This window comes from Hyalella azteca, unplaced genomic scaffold, assembly GCF_000764305.2.
Source record: "Hyalella azteca isolate HAZT.00-mixed unplaced genomic scaffold, Hazt_2.0.2 contig17541, whole genome shotgun sequence".
Lineage (NCBI taxonomy): Eukaryota > Metazoa > Arthropoda > Malacostraca > Amphipoda > Hyalellidae > Hyalella > Hyalella azteca.
Genome location: NW_025947321.1, coordinates 2,519 through 28,691, shown reverse-complemented (window position 1 = coordinate 28,691; position 26,173 = coordinate 2,519). Strand labels below are relative to the sequence as shown.

At 39.8% G+C, this 26,173-nt stretch overlaps 2 protein-coding genes across 3 annotated transcripts; one reads left to right on the top strand and one right to left on the bottom strand.

Annotated features, from left to right (window-relative positions):
• Positions 1–775: 775 nt before the first annotated feature.
• Positions 776–3,704, top strand: LOC108673742 (Y-box factor homolog; the record flags this gene model as incomplete). Its single annotated transcript, XM_018161615.2, has 3 exons — positions 776–1,079; positions 1,408–1,820; positions 2,142–3,704. Coding segments are annotated over 3 exons (837 nt in total), but the record flags the coding sequence as incomplete, so codon positions are not given.
• A 108-nt stretch (positions 3,705–3,812) lies between these two features.
• On the bottom strand, positions 3,813–26,173 carry LOC108673741 (major facilitator superfamily domain-containing protein 1-like). Of its 2 annotated transcripts, none has more exons than XM_018161610.2 (12): positions 26,153–26,173; positions 25,479–25,560; positions 19,724–19,879; positions 19,199–19,349; positions 17,114–17,239; positions 16,603–16,808; positions 15,994–16,204; positions 15,457–15,670; positions 15,016–15,113; positions 7,781–7,893; positions 6,838–7,418; positions 3,813–5,428 (listed from the first exon to the last, which is right to left on the bottom strand). In XM_018161610.2, exons 2-11 carry the CDS (start codon positions 25,537–25,539, stop codon positions 6,883–6,885), a joined length of 1,872 nt encoding a protein of 623 aa, XP_018017099.2. In that variant the 5' UTR covers positions 25,540–25,560; positions 26,153–26,173; the 3' UTR covers positions 3,813–5,428; positions 6,838–6,882. The 2 variants fall into 2 exon arrangements, with proteins under 2 accessions (XP_018017099.2, XP_018017100.1); XM_018161611.2 differs by lacking the exon at positions 3,813–5,428 and adding an exon at positions 5,866–5,927.

Genomic DNA, 26,173 nt, shown 5'->3' with positions numbered 1-26,173 from the left:
GAATTTTATTCGTAATTTATCCTGCCCTTCCTTCCGCCCACGAACTTCTCCGGCCCGCGAAGATTTCAGTAAGCTTGATCTTGGCCCTTGGTGAAAAAAGTTTGGAGACCCCTGATCTAGATCAACCAAAACTGCCCATACCACCTCATTCACTCATGCCTAGAACTCTGTGTAATTTATTTATTCTAGTCGATTATTTGTAATATTACTTAGCTAATAGATCAACATGCATGACATATTGTTAATTATAAATCAGTAAATTGATTTTGGATCTCTTATTGTTTGAAGAAAAATCTGCCTATCATAACTACTGGGATCCAAGTTTGATGCAGCATTTATAAATGTTTTCAGTTAATCCTGCTAAAAAAGAAGTTGTGGCTTTAGTCTGAATTCACCAGCTGCTTACTCTATCTTTACCAACTGATTCCAGGTCTTTTTATAGTAATAAATTTTCCAGAAGTTTTCCATTTTCATTGTATATACATTCATCCTCTTGATGTTATTAACCACAAAGACTGTCATCAAATTCTCAGTGCTAGTACTATAAAGTATTGGCTTCTGGCAATAATTTTATAGTCATGACCGTTTTTCAATATTTTTTATCTATTACGGTATTGCAAATATACTAATGTCTCATTTCTGACCAGTTTCAAGCAAGCAATTAAAACCTGCAGGAAGCAAGATAAAGCTGAATCAAATGCCTCTGAAGATTTGTAGTAGGGACTGTTGCAATTTTCTATACAGCTGTTATTTGCATTGATTGGTATTCATTTCCTTTTCAGCTGCCAAGGTCAGTGGGACTGTCAAATGGTTTAATGTCCGCAGTGGGTATGGCTTCATCAACCGTAATGACACCAAAGAAGATGTTTTTGTTCACCAATCTGCCATAGTTAAGAACAACCCCCGCAAGTGTGTCCGATCTGTGGGTGATGGCGAAAATGTTGAATTTGACGTGGTGGTCGGAGAGAAAGGGAATGAGGCTGCCAATGTTACAGGACCTGAAGGAGAGTGTGTCATTGGCTCTCGTTATGCTGCTGACAAACCAAGAGGATACAGAGGTCGAGGAGGCTACAGGAGAGGTTGGAGACGTATAGACCTTATCCATGTTCTCAGAATTAGGATATTTACTAGATTCACATTTCAGTGGATGGCGGAAGTAATTTCACTATATTGGTTGCGCATGCACAATAGGACAAATTCTGCTTCTGAATTTGTTATGAGGTATCAAATTGTCTAATAAACATTGCAATCTGAAACAAGTCCTAAATGATATCCTTGCACATTTCTGGAATATTTTTGGTTGACCAAAGTACCACATTTACATCTGATGAATATCCACAATTCGGTATATTGAAGGCTGCTCAATATCTATTGAATGACCTAAATTATCCTGACTGGTATCCCTAGGAGGTCCACGTACCAACGGTATTGAAAATGACGGCTACGAGGAGGGCGGCGAGATGATGCGTGGCCGCGGTCGCGGTGGTCGTTACAGAGGTCGAGGTCGTCCCCGTTTCTTCCGTGGCTACGCCTCTTACGCGTACGGGGGTTACGGTCGTGGCGGGCGTCAGCTGCAATACTGCGACATGCCTGATGATGTTATGATGATGCCCATGCGTGGTCGTGGTGGCTTCAGAGGGCGTGGACGCGGCAGAGGTGGCTTCTATTACTCGGGACCGGTGTACATGAGTGACATGGGCAAGGGCATGAGAGGCGGCTATGGGGGTCCCATGGTTTACAGGGGCAGCAACTACAGAAGGGGCGGACGAGGACGTGGTGCCAGAGGAGCCTTCAATGAAACCAAGGGAAAACCTAAGAAGGTTAGACTCTGTGGCTAATTTAACTGCGAGTTTTGCTTGTTTATTCAACTGCAGTTCATTCCAAGAAAATTACAATAATGATTGAGAGAAAATTTTCTACGATCTACGAGAAACTTATCTCGATCACAATAAATTTTGTATAACTGTTGGGAGGGTTATAAAGCTCTATCACTCGTTCCATTTTGAAGCAAGACTTTCTAACAATTATATGCGAAATTCAGATAACGTTGATAATGAGCATGTAATTGAGATTTGAAACCTCATGAGATTTGTAAAAATATAAATTTAAGTTTCATTACAAAGTGTTGGTCTTTTGTACAGGCGGAAGGTTCATCTGATGAGGGTCAGCAGGCTGGTGCCGGGGAGAGCGCTGCTCCTGCCGTCAAAAGCGTCCCTGCCATCACGGCTATCGAAAACACCACCGCTGAGAGCGTCGCTTGAAATTTGTTTCACTTAAGACGGCGTACATTAGTTCTCCTTTCACATCCCCTGCAAGTTTTGATCACCATCTCGTTATTGAATCGCTGACACAACTGCCGAGTTTCTGGTGGGTGCATTACTATTAATGATTAGTTTTTTCCTGAGCTTACATTTCTCCTCTCCCATGTCACGATAATTGAGTGATATGCTTTGTTAATGATACTCGTCATCATGTCCTCCATAATTCTCCAGATAAGTGCAGTATGATAACAATTTTCGACTTGACCTATGCGTCTGAATGGCAGGACATACCCTTACACCGGTTCTATTTATACAGCAGTAGGCTTCTTCCTTAGGTCATCACGCCTATTTACCCTCCTGATTTTGCAGCGCTAGTCTATTGAGTGTGTTTTTTTCCATCGCAGTTGTTTTTAGAAAGATGCCGATGTCAGTTAATCCTGTTTTTCCAAGATCTAAGCTTGTACAACAACACGATCAAGCTGCATCACGTCTACTAAAAATTAGGATATAATCAAGGTTAAATAAACCCTCTTTGTACTGTAATCGGTGGTGTGTAGCTTATGAAGGAAGGTCAGCAGTAATGCTTTTAGTCGTGTGTTAACATCAGGGCGAACACTTCCCGACCTCCCGATTGTAGCTGCTGGTGTAGAGGCCGCAAGAGATCAGTGCACACTGACCGCTTACCGGCCAAACGCGTCTAAAAAAAAAAGATGGAATGGGTGGTAGCTCTCACTTCGGCCTCCCTTAGCAGTGCTGAAAGTTGTACTCGTTGTTGAGGTTCATTTGCAGTCGTATGAATTGTATCGATGATTGAATCAGATTCTTCTATTTCATCTCGGCTCAAGGATGAGAGCGGATTGTACCAGCGGACGAGGAAGTTATTTAACCCAAGCTGTTCCTGGCTACTCGATAGATGATTCGCTCTGGTTTCTTTGAACCACGTCTGCAGTGTTAGGATATTTTTGAAACTGTTGATCATGTTTTAAAACATAGTTGACGAAATAACCGTTATCAAGTGAGAGCTGCCGTCTTTTTCCACCAAAAAAAATTGTAAAACTCTAACGGCGAGAATGCACATGTTCCGCATAGATGTTCCTCTCGGCGTAAAGCAGACATTCTGATCACTAGCATTTGCTGATGAAATTAAGGTGAAGTTTTCTATTATTTAATAACGTTAATTGTTAATTGAGTTTGGTAGGGTAACCCTGTACCTGAGAAAATCTGCTTTCTAATTTTGAACTACGTATGTTCTTCTAAAGGCGCATCTCACTGCCGTGAGCGCTTATGTTCCTTAAGCTTGCTTAAGGCAGACTCGGGGTGGGAAATCTTCACGGCCAATTGCGTCATAACTATGTTGTTAATTCGTTCTCTCCCTTTTCTACTCGTTAGTAGGAATATTTGTACCGCGAAACATGTGCATTTGCAATAAACTACAAAATATCATTGTTTGTCTTTTTCCTTACTATCATAATCATCCACATATTGAATTAATGTAATTGTCAATATACTGTGCATCACTTATTCACGATTTTGCAAAAAAAAAACTAAGGGAAAATGGATCAAGTCTGCAATACATGTACTGGACACTAATAGTTACATGATGATTAACTTGACTAAACTCTCTATTATTAAATCGATAAACTTGCAAGAAGGCTCGCACTGATCGAGAAAAAAACTACCAGAACAGTGAATAGGTTTCTTTAAGAGATGATTTTCATCAGACGTAACCACTGCACCTGAATAAATTGCATGGTGCTCGTTGTAATAAGTCAAATCAATGGAGATAATTGAAACGGAAGACTCCTGGGTCTGAACATTACTTCTTTAGACACGTCTGTTCACAAACCCATCACGTAGCCATGATTGAAGTAATATGCAAACTAAAGGCATATCTAAAACCTCTTACTCGGGGATTATTGTCCATATTGTTTTCGGGAAAAATAGTTTAGAATAAGAACACCGACTGTGTTCCATTGGCAAGTAAGCCTACTAACTGGATCCAATGCGCCGGTGAGCTAGACAGTAACGTCTTACTTTCAATCGCTACACGACTGGATTGTCGACGGAAATTCTAATGAATTAGAGAACACTGTAACAGATAAGGTGAAAATTTTATCAAACATTTCATTTAAAAAAGTCTTCGCAGGATTCACAAATAAAGCTACTATAAATAAATATGTTGCTAAGATGAACACAACTGATGAACTTTATAACTCCTTGATGAGAATCGGAATGGCGAATACAACATTGACCATCAACCCATTCAGAACGCTATTCTTTGGTTATTATATCCTGTAACTGAGATAGACATTCATTATCATATCCGACTTCAAATAGGCAATAAATTTCCACTTCAGATCAAGAAGAACAGATTAAATTTATTTTCACGCCTACTTATTATTCCTGATTAGAAATTAACTCCTTGATACAAATGTGAGTACAACTGTGCATGCAGTTTTCTACTCTGCAAATTTTTCTTTTAATTCTGAAATATGACGTCAATCAGTGAGCGATCCTGAGACGATGAGCTAAGGGAATGAAGCTAAGTATTCAGTCTAAGGATGACATCATCATCACAGCCGTTGAAGTTGATATAGTATTTGTACTGAGCCATGCCACGCATTCTACAATATAGAAGATATGCCCGATAGCGCAAAATATTACTGGTTTAAAATACACAAGGTAAGGCTTAAGATCAGCGATCTTTAGTCCAAAAATCACGTCCTTCGTCTCGAAGATAGGAGCATGCTTGAAGGAGTCCAATAATGCCAAGTGCACTGGATCGATTTTAAAGAGAATAGCCCATCAGGAAATAGACTCAAAACTAGATTAAAATAATCAAGGTGAAAGAAGTTATCTCGTCTACATTTGACATAAGCAACTTGGATTTCAGGTTGTCTGTACATGAGAACCAATTGACAATATAATCACACGCGATGGAATGTGTGTGTTGATATACCGAAAAACGCACGCTTGTATAATATATGTACAGGAACATATTATCGACATAAATAACTTGAACAAGACAAAATATGTATCACTTCAGCAGCGGTAACAGAGTGAATCTTCTGGAAACAATGCCCACAAAAAAGCGATCTGAAAGTTTTCTGATGGTCTGAAGTCGGGCATCAGTAGGGCGTCACTCTTCCTCTTCTTCCAAAAGAGATCTGGAAACACGAAAATATCAAGATAACAAATGCGGAGAAAACAAGGCAAAAATATTCGTTGCGGAAATCGGCAAATTCTCATGCACTAGAATAAAAATTTAGTAATGACTATTTTCGATTATTTTTTTTGGCTTTCAATTATAATGAAATCAAACTAGCCATCTATCTTCGGATGAGTAAAGTAGAGAACTGAAACAATAAAGAACAGATGTGGTTTCGACAAAAAAGATGGGGTCTAAAAAATGTATCAGTATTGTAATCGATAATTATCTTGCATAAACCACACGTTGGAGAATGTTAAATCACTCTCTTGGAGACAGACGAGCAGTTTTTCCTGACAACTGACAATACCTGCCATCTGTCCGGGCTCCTAAAGGCCCCAGACAATACCTGCTCTCAGTTCGTCGGTCTCTGTCCGACCGCTGCGACACGCTCAGGTTGAGTGCCCCGTCGCCTGTAGCATCGCTCAGCCAGATCACGATAGTAGACACGAAAGCAACTGTGCACCCACACACAAGTAATGTCATAACCAGAAATGAGCAACAAATAAATCGAACAACCAACGTGCAGCGTATTACTTAGAAAATCACATGGCATTGTAAGGCTTGAGTAAATGCATGGATAACTTACGTAAATTTACACACAAGCCTCACATCGTACAAAGACTAGGTAGAATTAACAATTCATTGAATACAGACAGTTGACAACGCCCCCTGCAAGAAAATGGGATAAAAACGAAGAATTACGAGACTGACACGAGACATAAAATTCTACATACAAAATACATACTAAAGCGGAACAGATTTGATGAATATTCAATTCTATTCCTTCCAAAATGATACTCAAAATCACATGTATTACTATTTTCATACGTATGAACAATTTAGCTGATCGGACCCATGGACACAATAAAATGAATTAACCTAGAAGTAGGATGATCACAAAACAGTATAGGTACTACTGATAAGACATCAGTACAAATAATTAATTATTCCACAAAAAATTTAGGAATTATTCCACGATGCAACGTCCGGTGCTGAAACTCAAGGAAAGCTTTACCTATCGCCATAATGTAATCAATATAAATCAACAGCAATTGAAAAATATGTTGCAGTGTACGAATTATAGAATAAGTAGAAATTGTATATTCTACAGGAGACAATAGGAACACATGACTACAGCAATACCAATTTCGGTTGAAGTTTTCCACATAGAACGTCTCTAGTTTAAATAACAGAGGCCAAAAGTTGTTGTGAACGGTCTCTTATAGCCGCTGTTCAATTTTAATCCGCACAATCAGAGAATACATTGAAGCGTTGTAAATTGAAGCCAGCCGATCTACAGAGGAAATTTCTTAAAATACTTAAAGTATAGCCAAAACGGGAAAAAATAACCACACAATGACTTACCTTCATTGGAATATGTTGTTCATCCATCGCAAGTAATTCCCTTCGTTAGAAACAAGTTATTTTTTCTGAATCGTCTAAGTCGTCGTTTGGTGGGTGTCTAGACGCTATTTCATCGTCTGTCGAAGAAACCGATTTCTCGTCGTTGACTTCACTGATGGAGGACGAACCAGATGACGAGCTTCTGGCGGACACTTCAGAATCTGACGACGAAGAAGATACATCGTCTTCATGGTCGTCGGACGATGCTTTTACAGTCACAATTGCGACCGAATTCTTCTCTTCAGATTTAGGCTCGTCCTCAGAAGTTTCATAACCTTCGTTAACGGCAATGCCGACTTTGCTGTCCTGGTCGACTGGCTTCTTTTTTTCAATTTCCTCCATGACGACCTTTTCACCCTCATCAGTTTTTGACAGCTTGCCATCCTTGTCCTCGTTCTCACTGATCTTCTTGAGTGCGGCTTCTTTCATAAGTTTTTCCACCCGAGGAGACACAATGCCTCGCTCCTTGTTAGGCTTCATGAGGTAGCCGCCGTCTTGTATCATGTCTACCACGTAGATCACGCCCGTGCTGCCCACAGCCACTGCGAGCCAAGCATGTCAATGTTTCTACAGCGCATCAATGGGATTTTTCGATTTCAAATAGGAACCACACTCAGTAACTTGAAAAAATCCAATCACACCATTTACTAAGAAATTTATTTTGAATTCAAATTTCGAATGAATAATTTAAAATAACTCTGCTTTCAGAATTTACCGTCTAGATAAACATATAAATAAATAGCTAGAGCCTGCACGGTGCACCTCGGAGAGGAAAGTCCAAGGGGCTTTTAGTTGGTATTAGAAACACGAGTGGAGAATGAGAGTAAATTAGGTGTCCTCGAGATCCCTTGGGACATTTCTGCGTGCCAAGTGAAGAGCAATAACAGTGATGAGCGATACTCACGGCTGAGACATATCAGGTTGAGCACCTCCAGCATCAGGTAGCCGTAGTTGTCAACTACAAATCCTGATAGCATGCTGATCAGCGCCAGCCCCAGATTTTGGAAACTCAGCATTCTGCAGAAACAAGAAAATTAAAAAGCAGGAAATTACATGAAATAGAAATAGCAGGAAGGTCTTAAAAATACGAAAACGAGTGAAAAAATAACAAGCAAAAAAGCTCAGTCAGAGGTTGCTAACTTGTATAAAATCCCATGATGAAATTGAATGCTAATTAATTGCAAACACACATAGTAAAAATAAAAACAATTACAGGATTTTTGGACGGATCCCCCCAAAATTTTCGATAGCGAAACTTTATGCATCAATAAATGAGTAATAGTTGTAGCTGTTGTAGTAGCATGAGAAGGTATACTAACGTTGCAGATAGCTAGGCATGTATTTCGCGTCAGAGGTAAAGTCTCCAGTGATGTCGAAGTAATTGGTCTAACGACCTCAGCTATTAACGAACTCAGATATTCTTGGCTCACCGTGTTGCGTGGTCGCACGTCCTCATGACATGACCGTTTGAGTTGTCTAGAAAACGTGAGCGAGGTGGTGACGATCTCCGGGACGTACCTTCTTCGGTCATTACGAAGGCTGGCGTTTAGAAAGTGCGAGCCTATCGCAGTATGCGCGCCGTGAGTTGAGATCCAACCCCCCTATAAATGGCCGCGTCTGACGAAGCAGTTCCCAACCGCCACCTCATCAGCTCTGTCGTTCGTTGCCCCGCACCCCCACGTATTCCGGGACCCAGCAAATGCTTACCGTTCTCCCCGCTTCCGTCAGTCGCACAAGTCCGGCAAGGATTTCGACGATGATGGGATGCTTTCTGTTGTATATTCTCAGGGCTTGCACTACACATTTGGAGCAAATAAATATTGTAAAGTCATGTCATCTATGATCATCTATTAGTTAAAGGGTACTGAAGACACCAGATAACTCTGCGGTGTAAATTGATGCGTAGGGACTCAGTCGTCATGATATTGTTGTTGTGTCGGTCGCAGCCGCACACCCCACTGCGCCACCCGACTTTGAGCCGTCAATATACATATGTTGTGACTGTGACCTTCACTTTTGTTCTGTACTATGTGGCTCTGAAGTCGGACCAGTGCTTTCATTTGACCTCTAAAAAGTTGGAAGCCACACTGCACAGTAGAGATTAAGGTCTGTTTTCCAAGTATTGCATATCAGCCTGTTATTGACAATTTTTTCCTGTACCTTTCTCATGCAGCTAGTCAAGGCGATGGGCCGATATCTGGATGCCTCTGTTGGTGGTTTATTGGGTTTGTGGAAGGCCATGACAGTAGCGGTACGCCATTTTGTTGGTAGCGAGTGAGAGGTCCAGATTTTATTGTATAAGGCCAGGAGGGCCGCAACTGCAGTCGGGTGCATCTTTTTATGCATTTTATAGAGAATACAATCTAGTCCGGGGCTCGTGTTCTTAGAATGCTGGAGTGAGCTGAATAGTTCGAGGTATGTGATTGGGTATGAGTATGAGAAGATGTTGTCAGTTCTGAAGTTTAGATGTTGTGACTCTTGTCGTTGTTTAATGGCGCAGAAAAAGCGAGGATAGTGGCTTCCGATGCTGATATCGGCAAAATGTCGTGCCAGCACGTCAGCCACAAGCTGAGGGTCCGCCGTGACCGTACCCTTCACTTCTATGCATGACTGGTTATGGCCCATTCTTCCTTCAATTTTATTGATCCATAGCTAAAATTTAGAGATGGGGGTGTTGCAATTTAGGTATGATGTGGTACCGTTGCCAAGACTTTTTCCGGGCTCTGTCCTATATGTGTTGGGCTGCAGCAGAGCTCGCTTTCGTTCCAAGTTGGCGCGAGCACAGCCGTCATTCCACCATGGAACGCGGTGCTGGATAGGTCCACCTTTGGAGCGACGTATTGTTATGCTTAGCAACTCTGAGGGCGCGTGTGAATTTTTATGTCATCTGATCCACAGAGATGTCTTCCTCCGGGTCTTCCGTGCGGGTTAGGGCCTCAAAGGTATCAAACTATCTTAATATGTATCGTGATTGCGTAACTTCGTTTTGGTGGATCTCGTAATCTTTTGTTATCGGGAAGTGGACGCTACCAACAAATGTGACGTCCATCACCCTCCACCGCACCCTGCTCACGATGTCAGGGGTTCAGAGGCTCACGTCAATGACGGTTGTGGTACCAGTCTGTACGTGTAAATGGGTGGCTTGGCCTGTGTTTAGAAGGCATACGTCGGAATTAGTTTAAAATTGCTCGATGGTTCTACCGCGTTGGTCGTTTCCAGTTTCCCAAGGCCACGTGTTTGACGCTGAAGTCACCAACTATGATGAAAGGTCTGGGGAGTTGTTCCGAGATCTCTCTCACATCTTCGGCAGTCAGTGGACGGCCAGGTGGAATGTTGATGTTACATACCGTGTGCATTCTTGTGTTTGATGTTCGCTTGGACAGCCATTGCTTGGGTAGGGACATTTAAAGGCATCCTGAAGCAGAGGGCATTGCGCCTCACCAAGATCAGAAGCCGGACCCAGGTCTGGGGTTGGGTGTATCCAAAAAAGTTTCCATGTGGTAGTTCTGTGGTGGGGTCGAGGTGAGATTTCCCAACATTGTTTCCTGCATGCAAACACAGGTTGGCTGCCTTGCGCAAAACTGCCCTGTGATCGTCATACTTGCGGCGGTATCCCCGGCAGTTCCACTGCATGATCGTTAGGCCCATGATTTCAGGTTGGGTACGGTCTCGGTAATCTCGCCGGGTGGAGGAGCTTTAGGCTTTATTGATAGGGATGTGGGGATGGTGGTGCGCTCCGGGTGTCTCTTTCTTTATCTTTCTTGCCCCACTCGCACATTTCTAACATGGGGAGAGCAGGAGCAGCAGCACGGTAAAAGTGCGGGAGTAGGGGGCATTTATTCAGAATGTCACAGTTGATTTCGGGTACGTGGGTGACCCGTTCTAGTATGCGCACCCTGCGAGCCTAGTCAGTACTTGGCACTTTTTTTACCTTCTCTCTACGATGTTCATCTTTGGCAGGATAGTCTTCGCTTTGGTGGCGCTGGCTTTGGGACTGTGATTTCGGTATTTTTCCTTTCGATGTTTCGGGCGAGGGGGAGGAGCTGCTTTGTATTCGTTTCCTCGTTGCGTTACTTGCAAAAGGTTCTTTCAGTGGAGATTTAGGTGCAGTTTTTGGGCGAGTGTGAAATTTGTTAGTGGGTTTTTCCCGATTGTCCGTGGCATTTGCTCCAGATTTTTGACTCGCGTTCTCAGTACCTACTGTGCATGTCTGGATAGCTCCATCACATTTATCCACAAATTATTTACAATATCACAATCGAAAATCTAATTCACGAGTGAACGCAGCCGTGCGCCACCAAATTTGTGCACCAATCAGCCCTGAAAGGAACGCCTAGCATATTTCCGGATGACCACCAATCAGCCACGTATTAACCCTGCCGTCAGTAACCAGCCCATGACATCATCTTACTTTAAATATTAGGAGCTTTACGCCACCATATTCTGAAGCGAATAGTCCAGAGAGTAATGGTTGTCCACCACTGAACGTTGCATCGAATCATCACTTCATACCCTGACTTTAGCTCGAACTGTACCTAGCGGACAACGGACTGCGACCAACCAGCCAAGCTCGCCAGTGGAACGGCATGCATCCTGCCTTGCACACTAGACGGTCACTTTTAGCTCACAACATCCGGGGTTAGGTTTCAGAGAGCATAGTTCTGTTCCAAAATCTTTTGTACTTCGACGAGCGACTTCCGCTGCTCCGCTAAATTACGTAACTTTTAGCTCACAGCATCTGGGGTTAGGTTTCAGATAGCTTAGTTCAGTTCCATAATTTATCGTCGTACGTCGCGTGACCGTTCGACCGTAGGCTGATTCGACACACGGGACAGATACGGACGGCTCCAGCGCGTTCCATCCGGGTCGTGTAAATTTTTTTCGCGTATTGGCAGACGATGCTGGGCCGTTCTACGTCAGGCTACTTCCCTGTGGGCTGATTGATCTAAGTCAATGGATGTGATCTGTCTGGTGGCTTGCGGCTGATAATTTTATAGTCAAAAAGTGTTAAAGGCTACGTTCTTGAGGGAAGGGATCATGATAGTCCATTCGATGCGCGGTAGTGGTGATCATCGACAGGCGTCCCATTCACGATCGCCGGCCACGTTCGACTTCGACCACAATCGACTTGACGCACTATTTCCGCCGTGCTAGCTGGCCGTCAGGCGGAGCTTGCGGTGACGTTACCCTTGCCCACGTGATCCATCGCCTGTGACGTCACACGATGCAACCCCCATTGCGCGCCACAAATAAATAAATAAAAAATTAGTAATGGAAAATACGTAGCTGAAACACTTTAAGAGACTGTGCCTAAACAGAACATAATATTATTATCGTATTAGCGTAACGTACTAAACACTAGAGTAGTTCCTTTACACGCCGCTGCTGGCGCTGCAATCTGTACGTGGGCCATTATAGACTTGTAATTTGCTTCCCTTCTTGTTAAATTGTATAAAATTCAATAATACTTATTGTTATTGAATATCAACAAATAAAATTCATTCTTTATTACTAATTTCACTCTACTTTTAGTGGAATGAATGTTACTTTCGTATTATTATTTTCTCTTTTTTTCCTGGCTGTACTTCAAAAAAATACTTTTTACCAAAAACGTCGTTATAACATAATAGTAATGGAGAATTAACGTGACGACTCTTCTCGTTTTACTTGAAAATTATCGTTTCAAGTGATGAATTTCACTTGTGACGAAGCATGGAACTATGGGGATATAACTTTCATAACAAATTATAGCCTGAATATGTACCTAATGAACGAAATTAGCAATAAATAATTTAAGGTACTTTTGTTATTTAAGGTACAATGACGTGGGTCAAACGGATGACCCCAGTGACGTCACCCCACAATGACCTCTTTCAAACGGATTGCCTTGGTCAAAAATGGGCGAGGCAGCGTCTGCAGTAAGCTGTGCCAGCAGCTGCGGCAGCTCGCTTGGTCGAGAATTTGAAATCAAAAGCCTCGGTTTCAAGTCCTGAGCCTAAATTTCAGCCCCAAAAAAATTTAAAAATTACGTTTCTACACGGATTTTAATGCTGTTAAAATTGAGAAACTTCAAAGTATCTCTCATGCAAGTAATACTCGCTAAATATATTTAAATTTGCTACAAACGTCACTCCAAAACTGAGCGATCCAAATTGGATCACTCAGTTTCAAGTGACGTTTAAATCCATTTTATATTTATGTATCGAGTACTTCTTGCATAAAAGATACTTTGAAGTTTCTCGATGTTAACAGCATTAAAAGCCATCCAGAAACGTAAATTTTCAATATTTTTAGGCTGAAATTTAGGCTCCTACGGCCTTGAAACCAAGGCTTTTGATCTCCTTTTCAAAATTCAGTCCTCCTAACAAGGCTATCTGCCGCAGTTGCTGGCGCAGCTTGCTGCCGACACGACTACCCCGCTCCTTTTGTTCATTTAGTGTGCAACTAACTTTTGTTCGGGAAGGTGCAAGTGTGTTGTGCAGCGGTCGGTCGGTCGGTCCGTAAAGAAGAGTTGATCCTAAATGTCACAAGACCATGTTCTTTTATATTAGTACCTATAGAATTGCACTATGGCCTAGAGCTGGCAGGATGTGGCTTTCCGCAATTGGTACATTTGACTGGATTAGTGCAGGGCAGTTCATGTTGGCAGTTGGCGCAGGGCTGTTCTACGAGCGCAGTTGGCGCAAATGGCAGCGAGCTGGCAGCATGTCGCCACTCCATGGCCAACATCATTACATCCGAGGTACCGGCGAGGCCTCGGGATGTAAAGTCGCCACTGACAGCGCAACCAGTCAACTGCAACGTGCGACGGGAACTGGCAGCCATCGAAGGTTAGTATATAGACCGGGGTGGACACCAGTACACCCTGCTCCCTTCTCCTCGTACGATACACGGTCTTGACTATGTGCTGACTCAATTCTGTCAGTAAATCTTCGCCTGTATAGTGCGGGCGGTTAGGGTACCAGATCGTGCCGCGAGTCTCATTGAGTCTAATGTGGGGGGGCAGCTGTAGCTGGTACATTGGATAAAGTCTGTATGGTAGTTATGGTTTGGCACTGTTGGTAGTTTGCGACCTCAACAAGAAGCACTCCTTTCCTGGTCTCAGTAATCTAAGTTGGTTTGCCCTTCAATGTTCTTTGAATTTCTCAGTTGGCCCTTATAACGGCAATATCGGAGAGGTGACGGCCGTCGTTGGCTGATATTGTGAAGAACTTTATCTGCTGTTTGGGCGTTTGTCCAGATGGTTCATTTGGATTTTCCAAGATACTGGGTCTCAGGGGTGTGCGACTACTCGTTTGTCTGATCCTTGTTCCCGATTTTGCGTTTCCATGATATTCTCGGTTTCGTTCAGGTTCATATGGTTCTGTAGTCAGTTACTGTAGTTCGTCTATCGGCTGGCTCCTCCGGCTTGCGAGATTCGAGGGAAGCAGCTCGGCCGCTTCGGCGGTTGGAGAGGTCGTAGTAGGTTCCATTGTGGGGAGCTGGGTCGTTGCCGGAGAATTAGTTATGAGCGGCGAGTTATTGGGAGAGTTCATTTCAGTTATCATGATGTTTGCTTTCGTCCGATATGCTGGGCAGGCACCCAAGTCAATGGCTCCAACAAGGGGATTCCTGCTGTCGGGCACACGTAGACCCGATGTGACCATTCATTCGCTAAGATACAGATTTGGTTGTCTCGAGCCAAGCAGGTTATGCGCTTGACTAGTATTGCAAGACGGGCGCCGCTCCATCCGCGCGACGTTTAAGCCTGCCTCTCCCAACGCCTGCCCAAGAGTCCTTCAGCAAGCCCTCGCCGTTGGTGACTATTAAAGCTGGCGGATCAGGTCAAGGTCCCTGCCAGGGTTTGTGATACAAAAGGATGATTGCAAGTCCATCAGAGTGCCAGGCCGCCACCAGAAGAGCGTTCTACCATCTCGGTTAGTCTGGACCCACTTGGACATGATTGCATCTGAGGCCGCACAGCCTCTGCTCTCATCGACCGAACAGCCTCTGGTCTCAGCCCCCCACGGTAAGGGCGAGTTGGCTCGGGGGCGTGTGTTGCCAATAAAGCTGCGGTTTGCTTTTTGGAATTTCAAAGAGCCTAATGGAAACGTCTCAGAAATCATGACATTGCCGCCCATTTCAGCCACTAATTCTCACATGCCGTAAGCAGTGCCCAGCTGCGACTCAGGCAGGATGAGAGCCACCATTGGCAAGAGGGAGCTCGCCATCAGCGAGCAAGACAGGCTCATTATGCACTGAAATATAGTTTTAATTACATATCTGTGCATCATTTAAGAGTTATATTCACGACTGATGCTCTTCCAGGATGATAAATTCCTGCAATCACTTAATGTAAAGATGAAAACAGATAGTAAAAGTTAACTATAACGCCGACTTGAAAAAACTGACAATAAAGGCACAGGGATGTAATGATGTTATTCAGTAAAGATTCTTAATGTAATGATGTTTCGTGACATAGCAAACGATCTGTCAAGTAAATGATTCAAGGAGATGTGATGTTACCAGCGGCTGTAAATGAACTTTAGCTACATCAGCTTTCTTCGTTTATAATTTAGAGGAATGATGTTACCAACGGACCATAGGGATGTAGGGGTTGATGAATGTGAAGGCCATGATCGCATGTGCGCCCATGGTGACAAGGCAGGCAAGGCCGACCCACATGATGTTACGTCCTGTCTTGTCCACGACAAAGCCAAACATTGGTGACGCAAACGCTGAGATTATGAACGCGATGCTGGATACAGAGTTCGCTTTAGCACTGCTTAACCCGTACTTGTACATGAAGAAAACTCTGCACAACAAAAATGTCGTGAGTAATACAAAATTTATAAATCGATAACCTTAGGGCTTAGAGCAACATATTTGTTCACTCGAAAAAAAAAACCTTCCGTTGAAGATATTTGAAAACAGTGAAACGAAATAAGGAGAGTAAAAGAATTATACACTGGTTTTTATTCTGAAACGCGCCAAAATACAATCAAGAAAAAGGAAATAGTAAGACATGAGTCATAGACTGCATGCGAGTGTTAACCATAATTTCCATATAATTCGCAATAACTGATAGGATGCCTTTGATTCCGGGAAATATTTATAGTTGAATAATACTACACGCACTTGGAAAGTCCAACGAAAGGGAAGATGGCAGGGTAGAAGGTGAAACAGATGACGCTGATCAGCCAGAAGCTCAGCGGGAATTTACCGATATCTTTCAGTTGAATTTTCTCTCCAACTTCAGCTGATGCCACACGTAGAACCTTGCTTCGTCTTCTATCTAAGATAGCAAGAACTATGGCGCAAGTAAGCGAGAATACGCAAGTAAAGCCACCTGAAACGAAAAAACCTTACTTAAGCACTAAGTAGGGCCGTCTCAACGAAACAATTCATGATATGAAATGTGTGATTTTAAATTATTTTACCCTGAACGATCAAAATGGAGAAGAAAAATTGTGGCTTTTCACATAATAATGATGAGGATGGCAACAGAGTTGTTAGAATTTCAAGACCTCTTTATTTAGCAAATCATTCAATACTTGTAAGCATAGATAGTTCCACGTATGTCTTCATAGAGCCTTCAACAAAATTATAAGTTACTCCATTAACTGTAGTTACAATAATGGTCAAGAACTTCCAAGCATAATAATTTGTACTTAATAAAAAATAATTATGATCCTGTTCGTTGCACTCATACTGATGTTTATCGTAACACGACCCTTGCAGCCTTACCAATGGCAAGGGTAATTCCCAAAGTAACATGTCCGTCTTGCGTCTGATCAACCCAGTTATAGATGGGCTCCATGACAAGGAAGTTGACGGTAGAGCCTACCCTGGATAGGCTACCAATCAGGCCAAACACGGTGTTCAGCTCCTTGCCTTTAAACCAGCTCACGGTGTAGGCATTCTGTGCTATTATCAAGCTCTCACCACCAATACTGTAGAGATTCAAAGAATTAACTTCCTAAATAGTAATATGTAACCATTGACTCAGAAGAAATCCAGTATTCAAAGCAATCGTACTCATAGAGGGATGAATGCTCTAACTAAGGATAATCATACTAGAGTTCACTCTTGTATGAATTCACACTCCGATGTAGGGAGGCTTTTTGACTAATAAGACGTTTTGAATTCCTAAATTCACTTAAGAAATCAAGATAATTCTGTACATATTTTACATTAGAGAATAACCATAAACTAGTATTTTAATAATAGAATAACCTCATCATTTATCATGACAGACCCAAAAATGAATCGCCCAAGTTGCATGCACCAGAATGTATTTATAAGTGCACCAAACGAAAAGACGAAGTGACCAACAGTCACAATTGTTGAGAAGATGAGCGTACCCAGTCTGATCCCGAATATTCTGTAGAGAAAAGAATGATGTATATAAATGTTTTATATATTGTTAGGGGCTACCTTTGGGCAAATGAATTATTTATTATCTTGTACTCCTCTTTCTTTATTGTCCCCAATGGTTAAATACTAGAGTGATTAAGATCAGTTAAATAATAGAGGCAGCTTAAGTAATTTTCATGCCATGTCACCTTCAGAGGTTGTTATTGACCAAGGCAGTTCTGCTCTTCTGACCTACTGCATTTTGCTGACTAACCTGCTGCATTTAAAGAACCTGCTTTCTGGCTATGCTGACTTCATGACTGGCGTGTTGCTGATCTGCTGTTAAAGTTTTTCTTGTCTCTTTAGTAGGCGAGTTAAGGGAACACCCGCGCCATGCATCTGAGTCAAAAATGTTAATTATGAAAATTTCTTTATATACAGTGGGGGGAAATAAATATTCGTACACTTGAAAAATCGTATTTTAATGTATGTAAGTACACAAACTTAACAGGAAAAGTGATTTAAATTATGTATAGAGACGCATAGTATTGAAAAATACTATCAAAAGAAATTAAATCTCAATGCAACAAAAAACAATGCAACATGTTCACTTTTCGGGTAAAGAAAGTATTCGTACAAAACAATAAATCCGCATTATTTTAATTTAATACTTGGTTGAATACCCTTTATTCAGCTCAACAGATACCAGTCTATTTCTATACGTCTCGACCAATGATTTGCAGATGCTGACTGGTATTTTATACCATTCTTCTTGGCACACCACCTTAAGATTCTCAATGTTTGTTGGGGACCTTTTCTTAATTTAAATCTTCAAATACCGCCACAAATTTTCAATCGGATTTAAGTCCGGTACATTAAAATACGATTTTTCAAGTGTACGAATATTTATTTCCCCCCCACTGTATCATCAATCATCCCTTAAATTGTTTTAGAGTTTTGTATGATGAAGTTCAATGTGTACTTATGTGTTGCAAGCGTTTTTGTTGGATAGGATTCATGTGTTCTTGTTCCTGCACTCTTGCAGTGGGAACGGGTTAGAACGGTTTCCACTAACCCCAAACACTTGAACAGTTTCCACTTTCCACTTGAGCGGTTTCCACTAACCCCAATGGTCTTGCAGTGCGGTTGGGGTTAGTGGATCCCGTACTGAGCTGGGGACCAGGCCTTGGGCCTTTCTCATACCAGTCAGTGTAGTCTAGTGACTATTTCTGATTTTCTGTACCCTACCAGTTGAGTCTACTCCACTGCCACTAACAAGCAAGACCACCGCTTTGTTTCTTTGATGCGGACGCCACTTGATGGACCAGGCCTGACCCAAGATCCTTTTTGAGCACTTGATTCCTTTGTTTCAATATTTTTGGTTTGGTTTAGTTTACTGATCATTATTCTGGCCCAATTTAGTTTATTTACCTTGCATCCTTATTCTTTACTGTTCAAACCAGTTGGGGCTGCTGGTTATTTTTGTTCTTATGCTAGGTTCATCCCATCATTCATCTCATTTCTAACAAACTAATTTTCACCTTTCATCTTCATGTACCATTGAGTTTATTCAATATATTTTTGCTTGGTTCCTTTGTTTGTTCTCCTGAGTTTGTTTTCATTTGGTTTCCTGAGCTGGTATTATACCGGCCGGACCATCATCGACCTTTAGAGGGGCTGACCCCCAAGTCCCAACAATATATCAATAGATTTATTACAACGGATGTAGCAAACAATAAAAAAAACATAGAAAATAGAGGTCAGTTGTCATTAGTCAAAAAGTACACTCAATGATTTCTGAGATCAAAAATTCACTATTCCAGTGATTTTCAGAATTGATGGTGAATCAGTTGAAATTGCAATAAATGTTGTGCAAAAACCACAAAGCTTCACATATTTTCCACAAAAAATATATCAACATGAAGTTTAAATAAATTTGCTTCAGGTAACACATTCGTAGAATTAATGCCATCATAGTATTTCTTGCCTGTCAATGAGGAAGCCACCAACAAAGCACAGCACAACATTTGGCCATGAGTATAGAGAATACAGGGTGGAGAACTGCAGAGTTGAGACATTCATATCTGTCTTGATCTCATTTTGTAAAGAACCTGGAGTGTCATAACAGAAGGTGTTGCCTGCACACAAGTTACTTATGAGAACAATGCTTTCAAGCATTACAGATTCCAAGTTGTGAAATGCACAAAATTACTTTAAACAATCAATTAGTGGCATAATAATAAATAAATGCATCAAAATAATCTTGATTGAAGCAATGCATCGATTCATTGCTTCAAGTTATTGAATGAGTTCATGATAGGAAAGGTTTCATTATTAGAAGCCTAATACTACTTACCAAGAGCAGAAGATTAACAAGGCAGAGCAATTTTCATTTTTGTAAAAGCTTGTATATAGAACAGCAAAATTTTTTATCGCAAACAGCAATGCCAAAAAGAAATTTTGGATTCTTAAGTAATAAGAAACATCAGTTGTACAATGAACATATACTAACCAAAACTAAGGAATAACATGAAGACAAGACCCAAAAATCTATAGGGGCCTTGTTTGGGATCACAGCAGCGGGATCCCAAGCAGCCGGTCTCAGCCACCCAAGATCCTTCACTGATGCTGGGGCTTTCTCTTCCACTGCCATTTGTCTGATTCCTGTCTGCAATGAACATCTCAGCATGATTTACATTTACAAGTATACAAGTTTAAAAACATAACAAAAATCAAGATTTTTTAAGTAAACAACTAAAGATATTTTTTTAAGGTGTGTAAGAAGAAAAGGTAGGTTTTTAAATTTAGATGAGGTTACAGCAATGTTTACCCAATCTTCATTTTTAATGAAGAGTCTCAGCAATAAACATTAAATTGACAACTCTTTAGCTTGGCAATAAAAACTACATGACAAAATAACTCAGAGGCCTTTGATTGGCTCTCAAATGGTTTTCACAAGAGTGAAAATTTTCAAATAGTCCTTACTTTTTGAGTTTATGGAAAAGACTAACATACATGACTCTTTAGACATTACTGTAGTAGATTTGAGATTTTTTTATGCTAGGTATATGACTAATGCATGATATATGAAAAAATCAAAGTTGAACTTTTTACTAAATGACCAAGTAACAACATTACCATATTTTGGGTAATCTTGCAGCTTCATTAAGCAGTTTTATCAACATTTTTCTAGGAGTCATTTAATTCATTTAGTAAAGGCCAAACGGTACCAAAAAAGGCATTTACTATCTCTAAAAAATCGCTGAAAAAAGGTGTGAAAAGTGCGATTTTGGAAAAGAAACTCTGCTAAGGTTTGGAGCAAAAAAAATATTCGCCATATTAAAAAATTTTACTTACGTAAAAGTTGCACCCAGGTGTCGGCTTGAAAACGTAATTGACAGAATCTGCTTATCTCATTCCAAAAAGAAATGGCAGCCATTTCTGCACGGCGGGGCTACTCGGGGCACCCCCCTGGGGTTATTTGGGACACCCCCAAAAACGCATTTACGGTAGAACCTCAGCAAAGGCTCCAATTACAAAAAAAAAAAAATTGATCAAAAACAAAAAATATTGATCACATTTTCCTTGCTCAGCGAAAAAAATTTCACTCATTGAAAAATTAGTGCATCATCGGTCATCACAAAATTGTGCATAGCATGTCATGTATAGAACTGTGCACCAGGCATCATAGAATGAAAAGTAATAGACCTAAACTATAATTTATTTCTCCAAAATAACCATTGGTTGTCACTGAAACATTCCTTTCTGTTTCAGGTCAGGTATGTTTTTCATGATCTTTTTTACCATAGTAAATTCACTTAACCCAATTAAAATGTGAAATTACGAGCCGTCCTGTAAGCTTATAGATACGAAAAAAATGCTGTAAGGCTGCTGATATGAAGCTTGCAGTGGACAAGGTTGTTGTAAATGCTCAATGGCATGTTCATGGATACAGTAATATCGCATCAATAATATGATAATTTCACATCAATAATACGGTAATTATTGTATATGGCAATATCATATCAATAAAAGAAAAACAATTAAAAATCACAGAAAATGTCATTTATTCTACCTCTACATCATCTACAATGAAAGAGGACTTCAGAGTACTGTTAGTAATGGATGAGCATGCTCTGCTTTTTCAAATGTTTTGAAATGAAGTTTTATTCCCATTGTCCCGAGTAGCCCAGACTGACGGGGCTTCTTGGGACAATCTTTACTTTGTGTCTAGCACCTTACGAATAGCTCATGGAATTTTTTGACAATGCCATTCGATAGCCCTCGCAAAGAGCTATAAAATGAGCCTAAATTTGTTATTGAAATGTTTCATCGTAAGAAGTTATTAACAGTTATTAACAAAAAAAAAAAAAATGATCAAATCTGTCCCGAGTAGCCCCGGTTGATGGTATGCAGAGTGTACTCATCCATTACTAACAGTACTTTGAAGTCCGCCTCTTTCATTGTAGATGATGTAGATGTAAAATAAATGACATTTTCTGTGATTTTTACTTGTTTTTCCTTTATTGATATTATATTACCCTATTCATTAATTACCGTATTATTAATGTGATATTACTGTATCCATGGACATGCCATTGAGCATTGACAAAGACCTTGTCCACTGCAAGCTTCACATTAGCAGCCATGAAGCATTTCTTCTGTATCTGTAAGCTTACAGGATGGTTTGTAATTTTGCACAATTTTAATTGAGTCAAGTGATTTCACTATGACAAAAAAGATTGTGAAAAACATACTTGAAACAGAAAATAATGTTTTAGTGACAACATCATATGTTTCGGAGAAATAAATCATAGTTTAGGTAAATTACTTTTCATTCTATGATGCCCGGTGCACAATTCTATATATAGCATTCTATGTACAATTTTGTGACGACCAATGATGCACTAATTTTTTGATAAGTTAATTTTTTTCGCTGAGCAAGGTAAATGTAATCAAAATTCTTTGTTGTTAATCAATTTTTTTGTTAACTGGAACCTCTGCTAACTGAAGTTCTACTGTAAATGCATTTTTAAGGGTGTCCCTAATTATCCCGGGGAGGTGTCCCGAGTAGCCCCACCATGCGGAAATGGCTGCCATTTTTTTTTGAATGAGATAGGCAAATTCCATCAATTACATTTTCAAGCCAACACCTGGGTGCAACTTTTACGTAAGTAAAATTTTTTAATATGGCGAATATTTTTTCTGCTTCAAACCTTAGCAGAGGTTCTTTTCCAAAATTGCACTTTTCACACCTTTTTTCAGTGATTTTTTAGAGATAGTAAATGTTTGATTTCTTGACTAGCTTTATACATAATAGATAGTAAAAGTGTTGAAGTTTACGCCACTATTTTTAGTTTTGCAATATTTTGATTAGTTTAGCTGCTACAACATTTCTACGAAATGCGGGACATGCATCCCGATTTACCCCGCCCATCCCTTTTTACCCCGTTTGACGGTAGCAGTTCCTCCAGAATCTTATAGGACTGAACTTATAATTTTGTACCATTTTAATTGGGTCAAGTGAATTAATTCACTTTAACAAAAATAGATTGTAAAAAAACATACTTGAAATAGAAAGGAATATTTTAGTGTTAACCATCTTTTTTTTGTAGAAATAAATCATACTTCATGTTAATTACTTTTCATTCTATGTTCTATTCTATCTATGACATTCTATGCACAATTTCGTAATAACCATTGATGCAGTAATTTTTCATCAAGTGAAATTCTTTTGCTGAGATAGTAAATTAAATAAAAATTATTTGACATTCTCTTTTGCTAACCAGAGATTTTGCTATCCAAGGTTCTACTGTAAATGCATTTTTAAGGGTGTCCTACATTACTTCAGAGGACCTTGTCTTGCAGAAATGGCTGCCATTTCATTTTTGAATAAAGAGCACAATTTTCATCAATCCATTTTAAAGCCAACACCTGTCTGCAAATTTTTGTAGCAAAATTTTTTAATGTGATGAATTTTTTTTACCACTGACCTTAGCAGATGTACTTTTTCAAAATATCATATTTTTCTGGGATTTTTTAGAGCTAGTAAATCTATGATTTCTCAGCTTTCTTTATACTACATAGATAGGAAAAATATTAAAGTTTATGCTGTTATTTTTAGTTTTGCAGTATTTCAATTAGTTTAGCTGCTGTAACATTTTTACACCGTGAAAGAGGACTGTCCCAATTTATACTGCCCATCCCGGTGCACAATTTAAATTTAACACAGTTTTTAATCACAATTTAAACGCTTTTTAAATTTTTCCTATAAAAAATTAAGATATACTGCATATTTTGGCAGCAACTTTGGAAAGACACATTTGAAGAAATTATTTTTATCCATAGATAGCTGATAGCACAGTGCACAGCGCTATCAATAGATCTACTAGTTTTATGTCATATAAATGTACCAGACTCTACCCTCTATACACACCAACTAGTAGTTCCCATTTAATTCAGACCAATAAACCAATACTAAACATAAACTGAACGATAACCAAGCAAACCTCATACGACTTGAAACGAGACTTAAGTTATGAGAAAAGCTAACACTTTGAAATAAACATTTGCACAATTCAAATATTTTATATCCATTCACTGCATTCAATTATTTTATATATAGTCTTATAATTGTAATTGCTTTGTTTCTAGTTTTAAATTCACATATTTAAAGATTGAAATAATATATTTTAATTATAATACTCGTATTAGGGTGGAAAATCTTTCTAATTGCCTAAAAGGTCAATAAATTCTGAACCTCTTAATACACAGGGTGGGGCAGAACCGATTGAGCAGTTTCGAGGTAAAATAAAAGAGTAATGGAGGTACATAAAGAAGAAAGTTTATTTTCCTAGAGGTTAGCATAACATACCATTTAGAATACTTATGTTTTGGAAACAATATCTGGAAGATGGGGGCCGTTAGCTGCAACACACTGTCGGAGTCGTTGTAAGAGGAGGGAGTAACCGTAACAGTGAATTCCGATTGCTATGCTGCAATGTTGCAAAATTTCTTGCAGCCCAGGATGGAAAACATTGTTGAAAATGAAGCATTGGGAGACATGTGGTTCCAGCAGAATGGGCTACAGCTCACACAGCCCGAATGTCACTCAATGTTTTGAAACGAATGTTCCCAGACTCTGAGAGGTGATTTACAGTGGCCTGCGAGGTCACCTGATTTTAGCATTTGCAATTTCTTTCTTTGGGGACATCTAAAATGAAGGGTGTTCAGAAGTCGCCCTCACACCCTACCACATCTAAGGGAACAGATATTGTAGCAGAGGTTATGGCCATACCTTGCCATATGTGTGAACATGCTGTAGGAAACTTCTGAGAACGACTCCAACAGTGTGATGCAGCTAACAAACCCCATCTTCCTGATATTGTTTTCAAAACATAAGTATTTTAAATCGTATGTTATGCTAATTTTGAGGAAAATAAACTTTCTACTTTATGTACCTCCATTACTCTTTTATTTCACCTCAAAACTGTTCAACCAGTTCTGCCCCACCCTGTATAAGCTAGCTAACAAATTTAAATTGTATATTGTAATCAATATGGTATATGATAAATAGCCAAATAGTTAAAGACTACTTATAGCCTTATAAGAATTAGCTAAGCTGCTAGCTGTGTACAATGTATTGCACACTTGAAGCCTCTGTACCAAAAACATTCAATTTATTGGAACCAAATACACACTAAAGGCAACAAGTTTAGATACCAATTTGTCATTCATAGTACATTTATACTAAACCATGAATAACAATACCTCATTATAAATTAAAGATTGCCACTCAATATATTTACATATATGAAAAAAATCAAAAAAATTGAAGAAATAATAAATCATGATTTTTTATAAAAAATCAAGTGATTTAATCACATGATTTAATCATTTTGATTAAATCATTGTCAACCCTGCATATTACCACTTATAAATTCCAGCTTGCTGGATGAACACCACATATAAAAATCAATATTTCTAAAATTTCATCCAGCCTATTTCCTTGGACCATTTTATTTTGTAGAAATAGAGTAAAATCACTCATCACACTCAAATTAACTCCCGACTATTTCACATCAAATTTTTTTTTCACAAATCAATCCCACCCATAGAATTACCATGTTTGATTAAAAAAAATTAGCAACAGATGATGGGCCTATTTCTTCAGCACTGGCCACTGACACTTCTATCATAAGTTACAGACCCAACTGGGGTCTGTAATTTTGATTTATTAATGATAAAATCCCAAAGAAAAATCTCACCATCAGTTCCAGCTGGCCTGTAGACTTCTTGACCACTACCTTCTTCTTGACTGTCACACATCTTGGCCAGAAAATGGTTTAACTGGAATAAATAATTGCCAATTAAAATCATTAACAAGGAAAAGCAGCAGCAGTGTTAAGCAACAAGCCAAATGTCACTCACAACAAAACAAAAACCACACTCAGCTGTTACTATCAAGTGTTGAATGTGACTCATTCCATTGACAAATTACTTTGTACAGAAAGTTCACACCAACTTTACATTGAGATTACAGACAGATGGAAGGATAAATTTTCCAAATTTAAACTCGCAAAATTTAATAGTATAGGCTTGCATTTATTTTATCAGAAAACAAAATACTGATGACAGGAGAGACTGCATGTGCAAATAGATTTCTGACTTTTCTCATTTCCTATTTAGTGATTTTCTTTAAGGGGAGCGTCTAGGGTAAAATTTTTAATTTCGGCTTTTCCGGTTTTTAGTCTAATCTTAAAGCTGACATTCTGATCTATCCAACAGTACCAAAACCATCTCTGTACGTTGATTTATGCGTTCACGACAGATCATGAAAGGGAGGGGGGTGGGGGTAGTTCTTTAACAAATAGAATCGGAGGAAATTCGCTGCGAGCACATTAAATAGAGTGTCTGCTTGAAGTGCACCTTAGTTACCCACCTGGCGTCATATGAGGAGGTG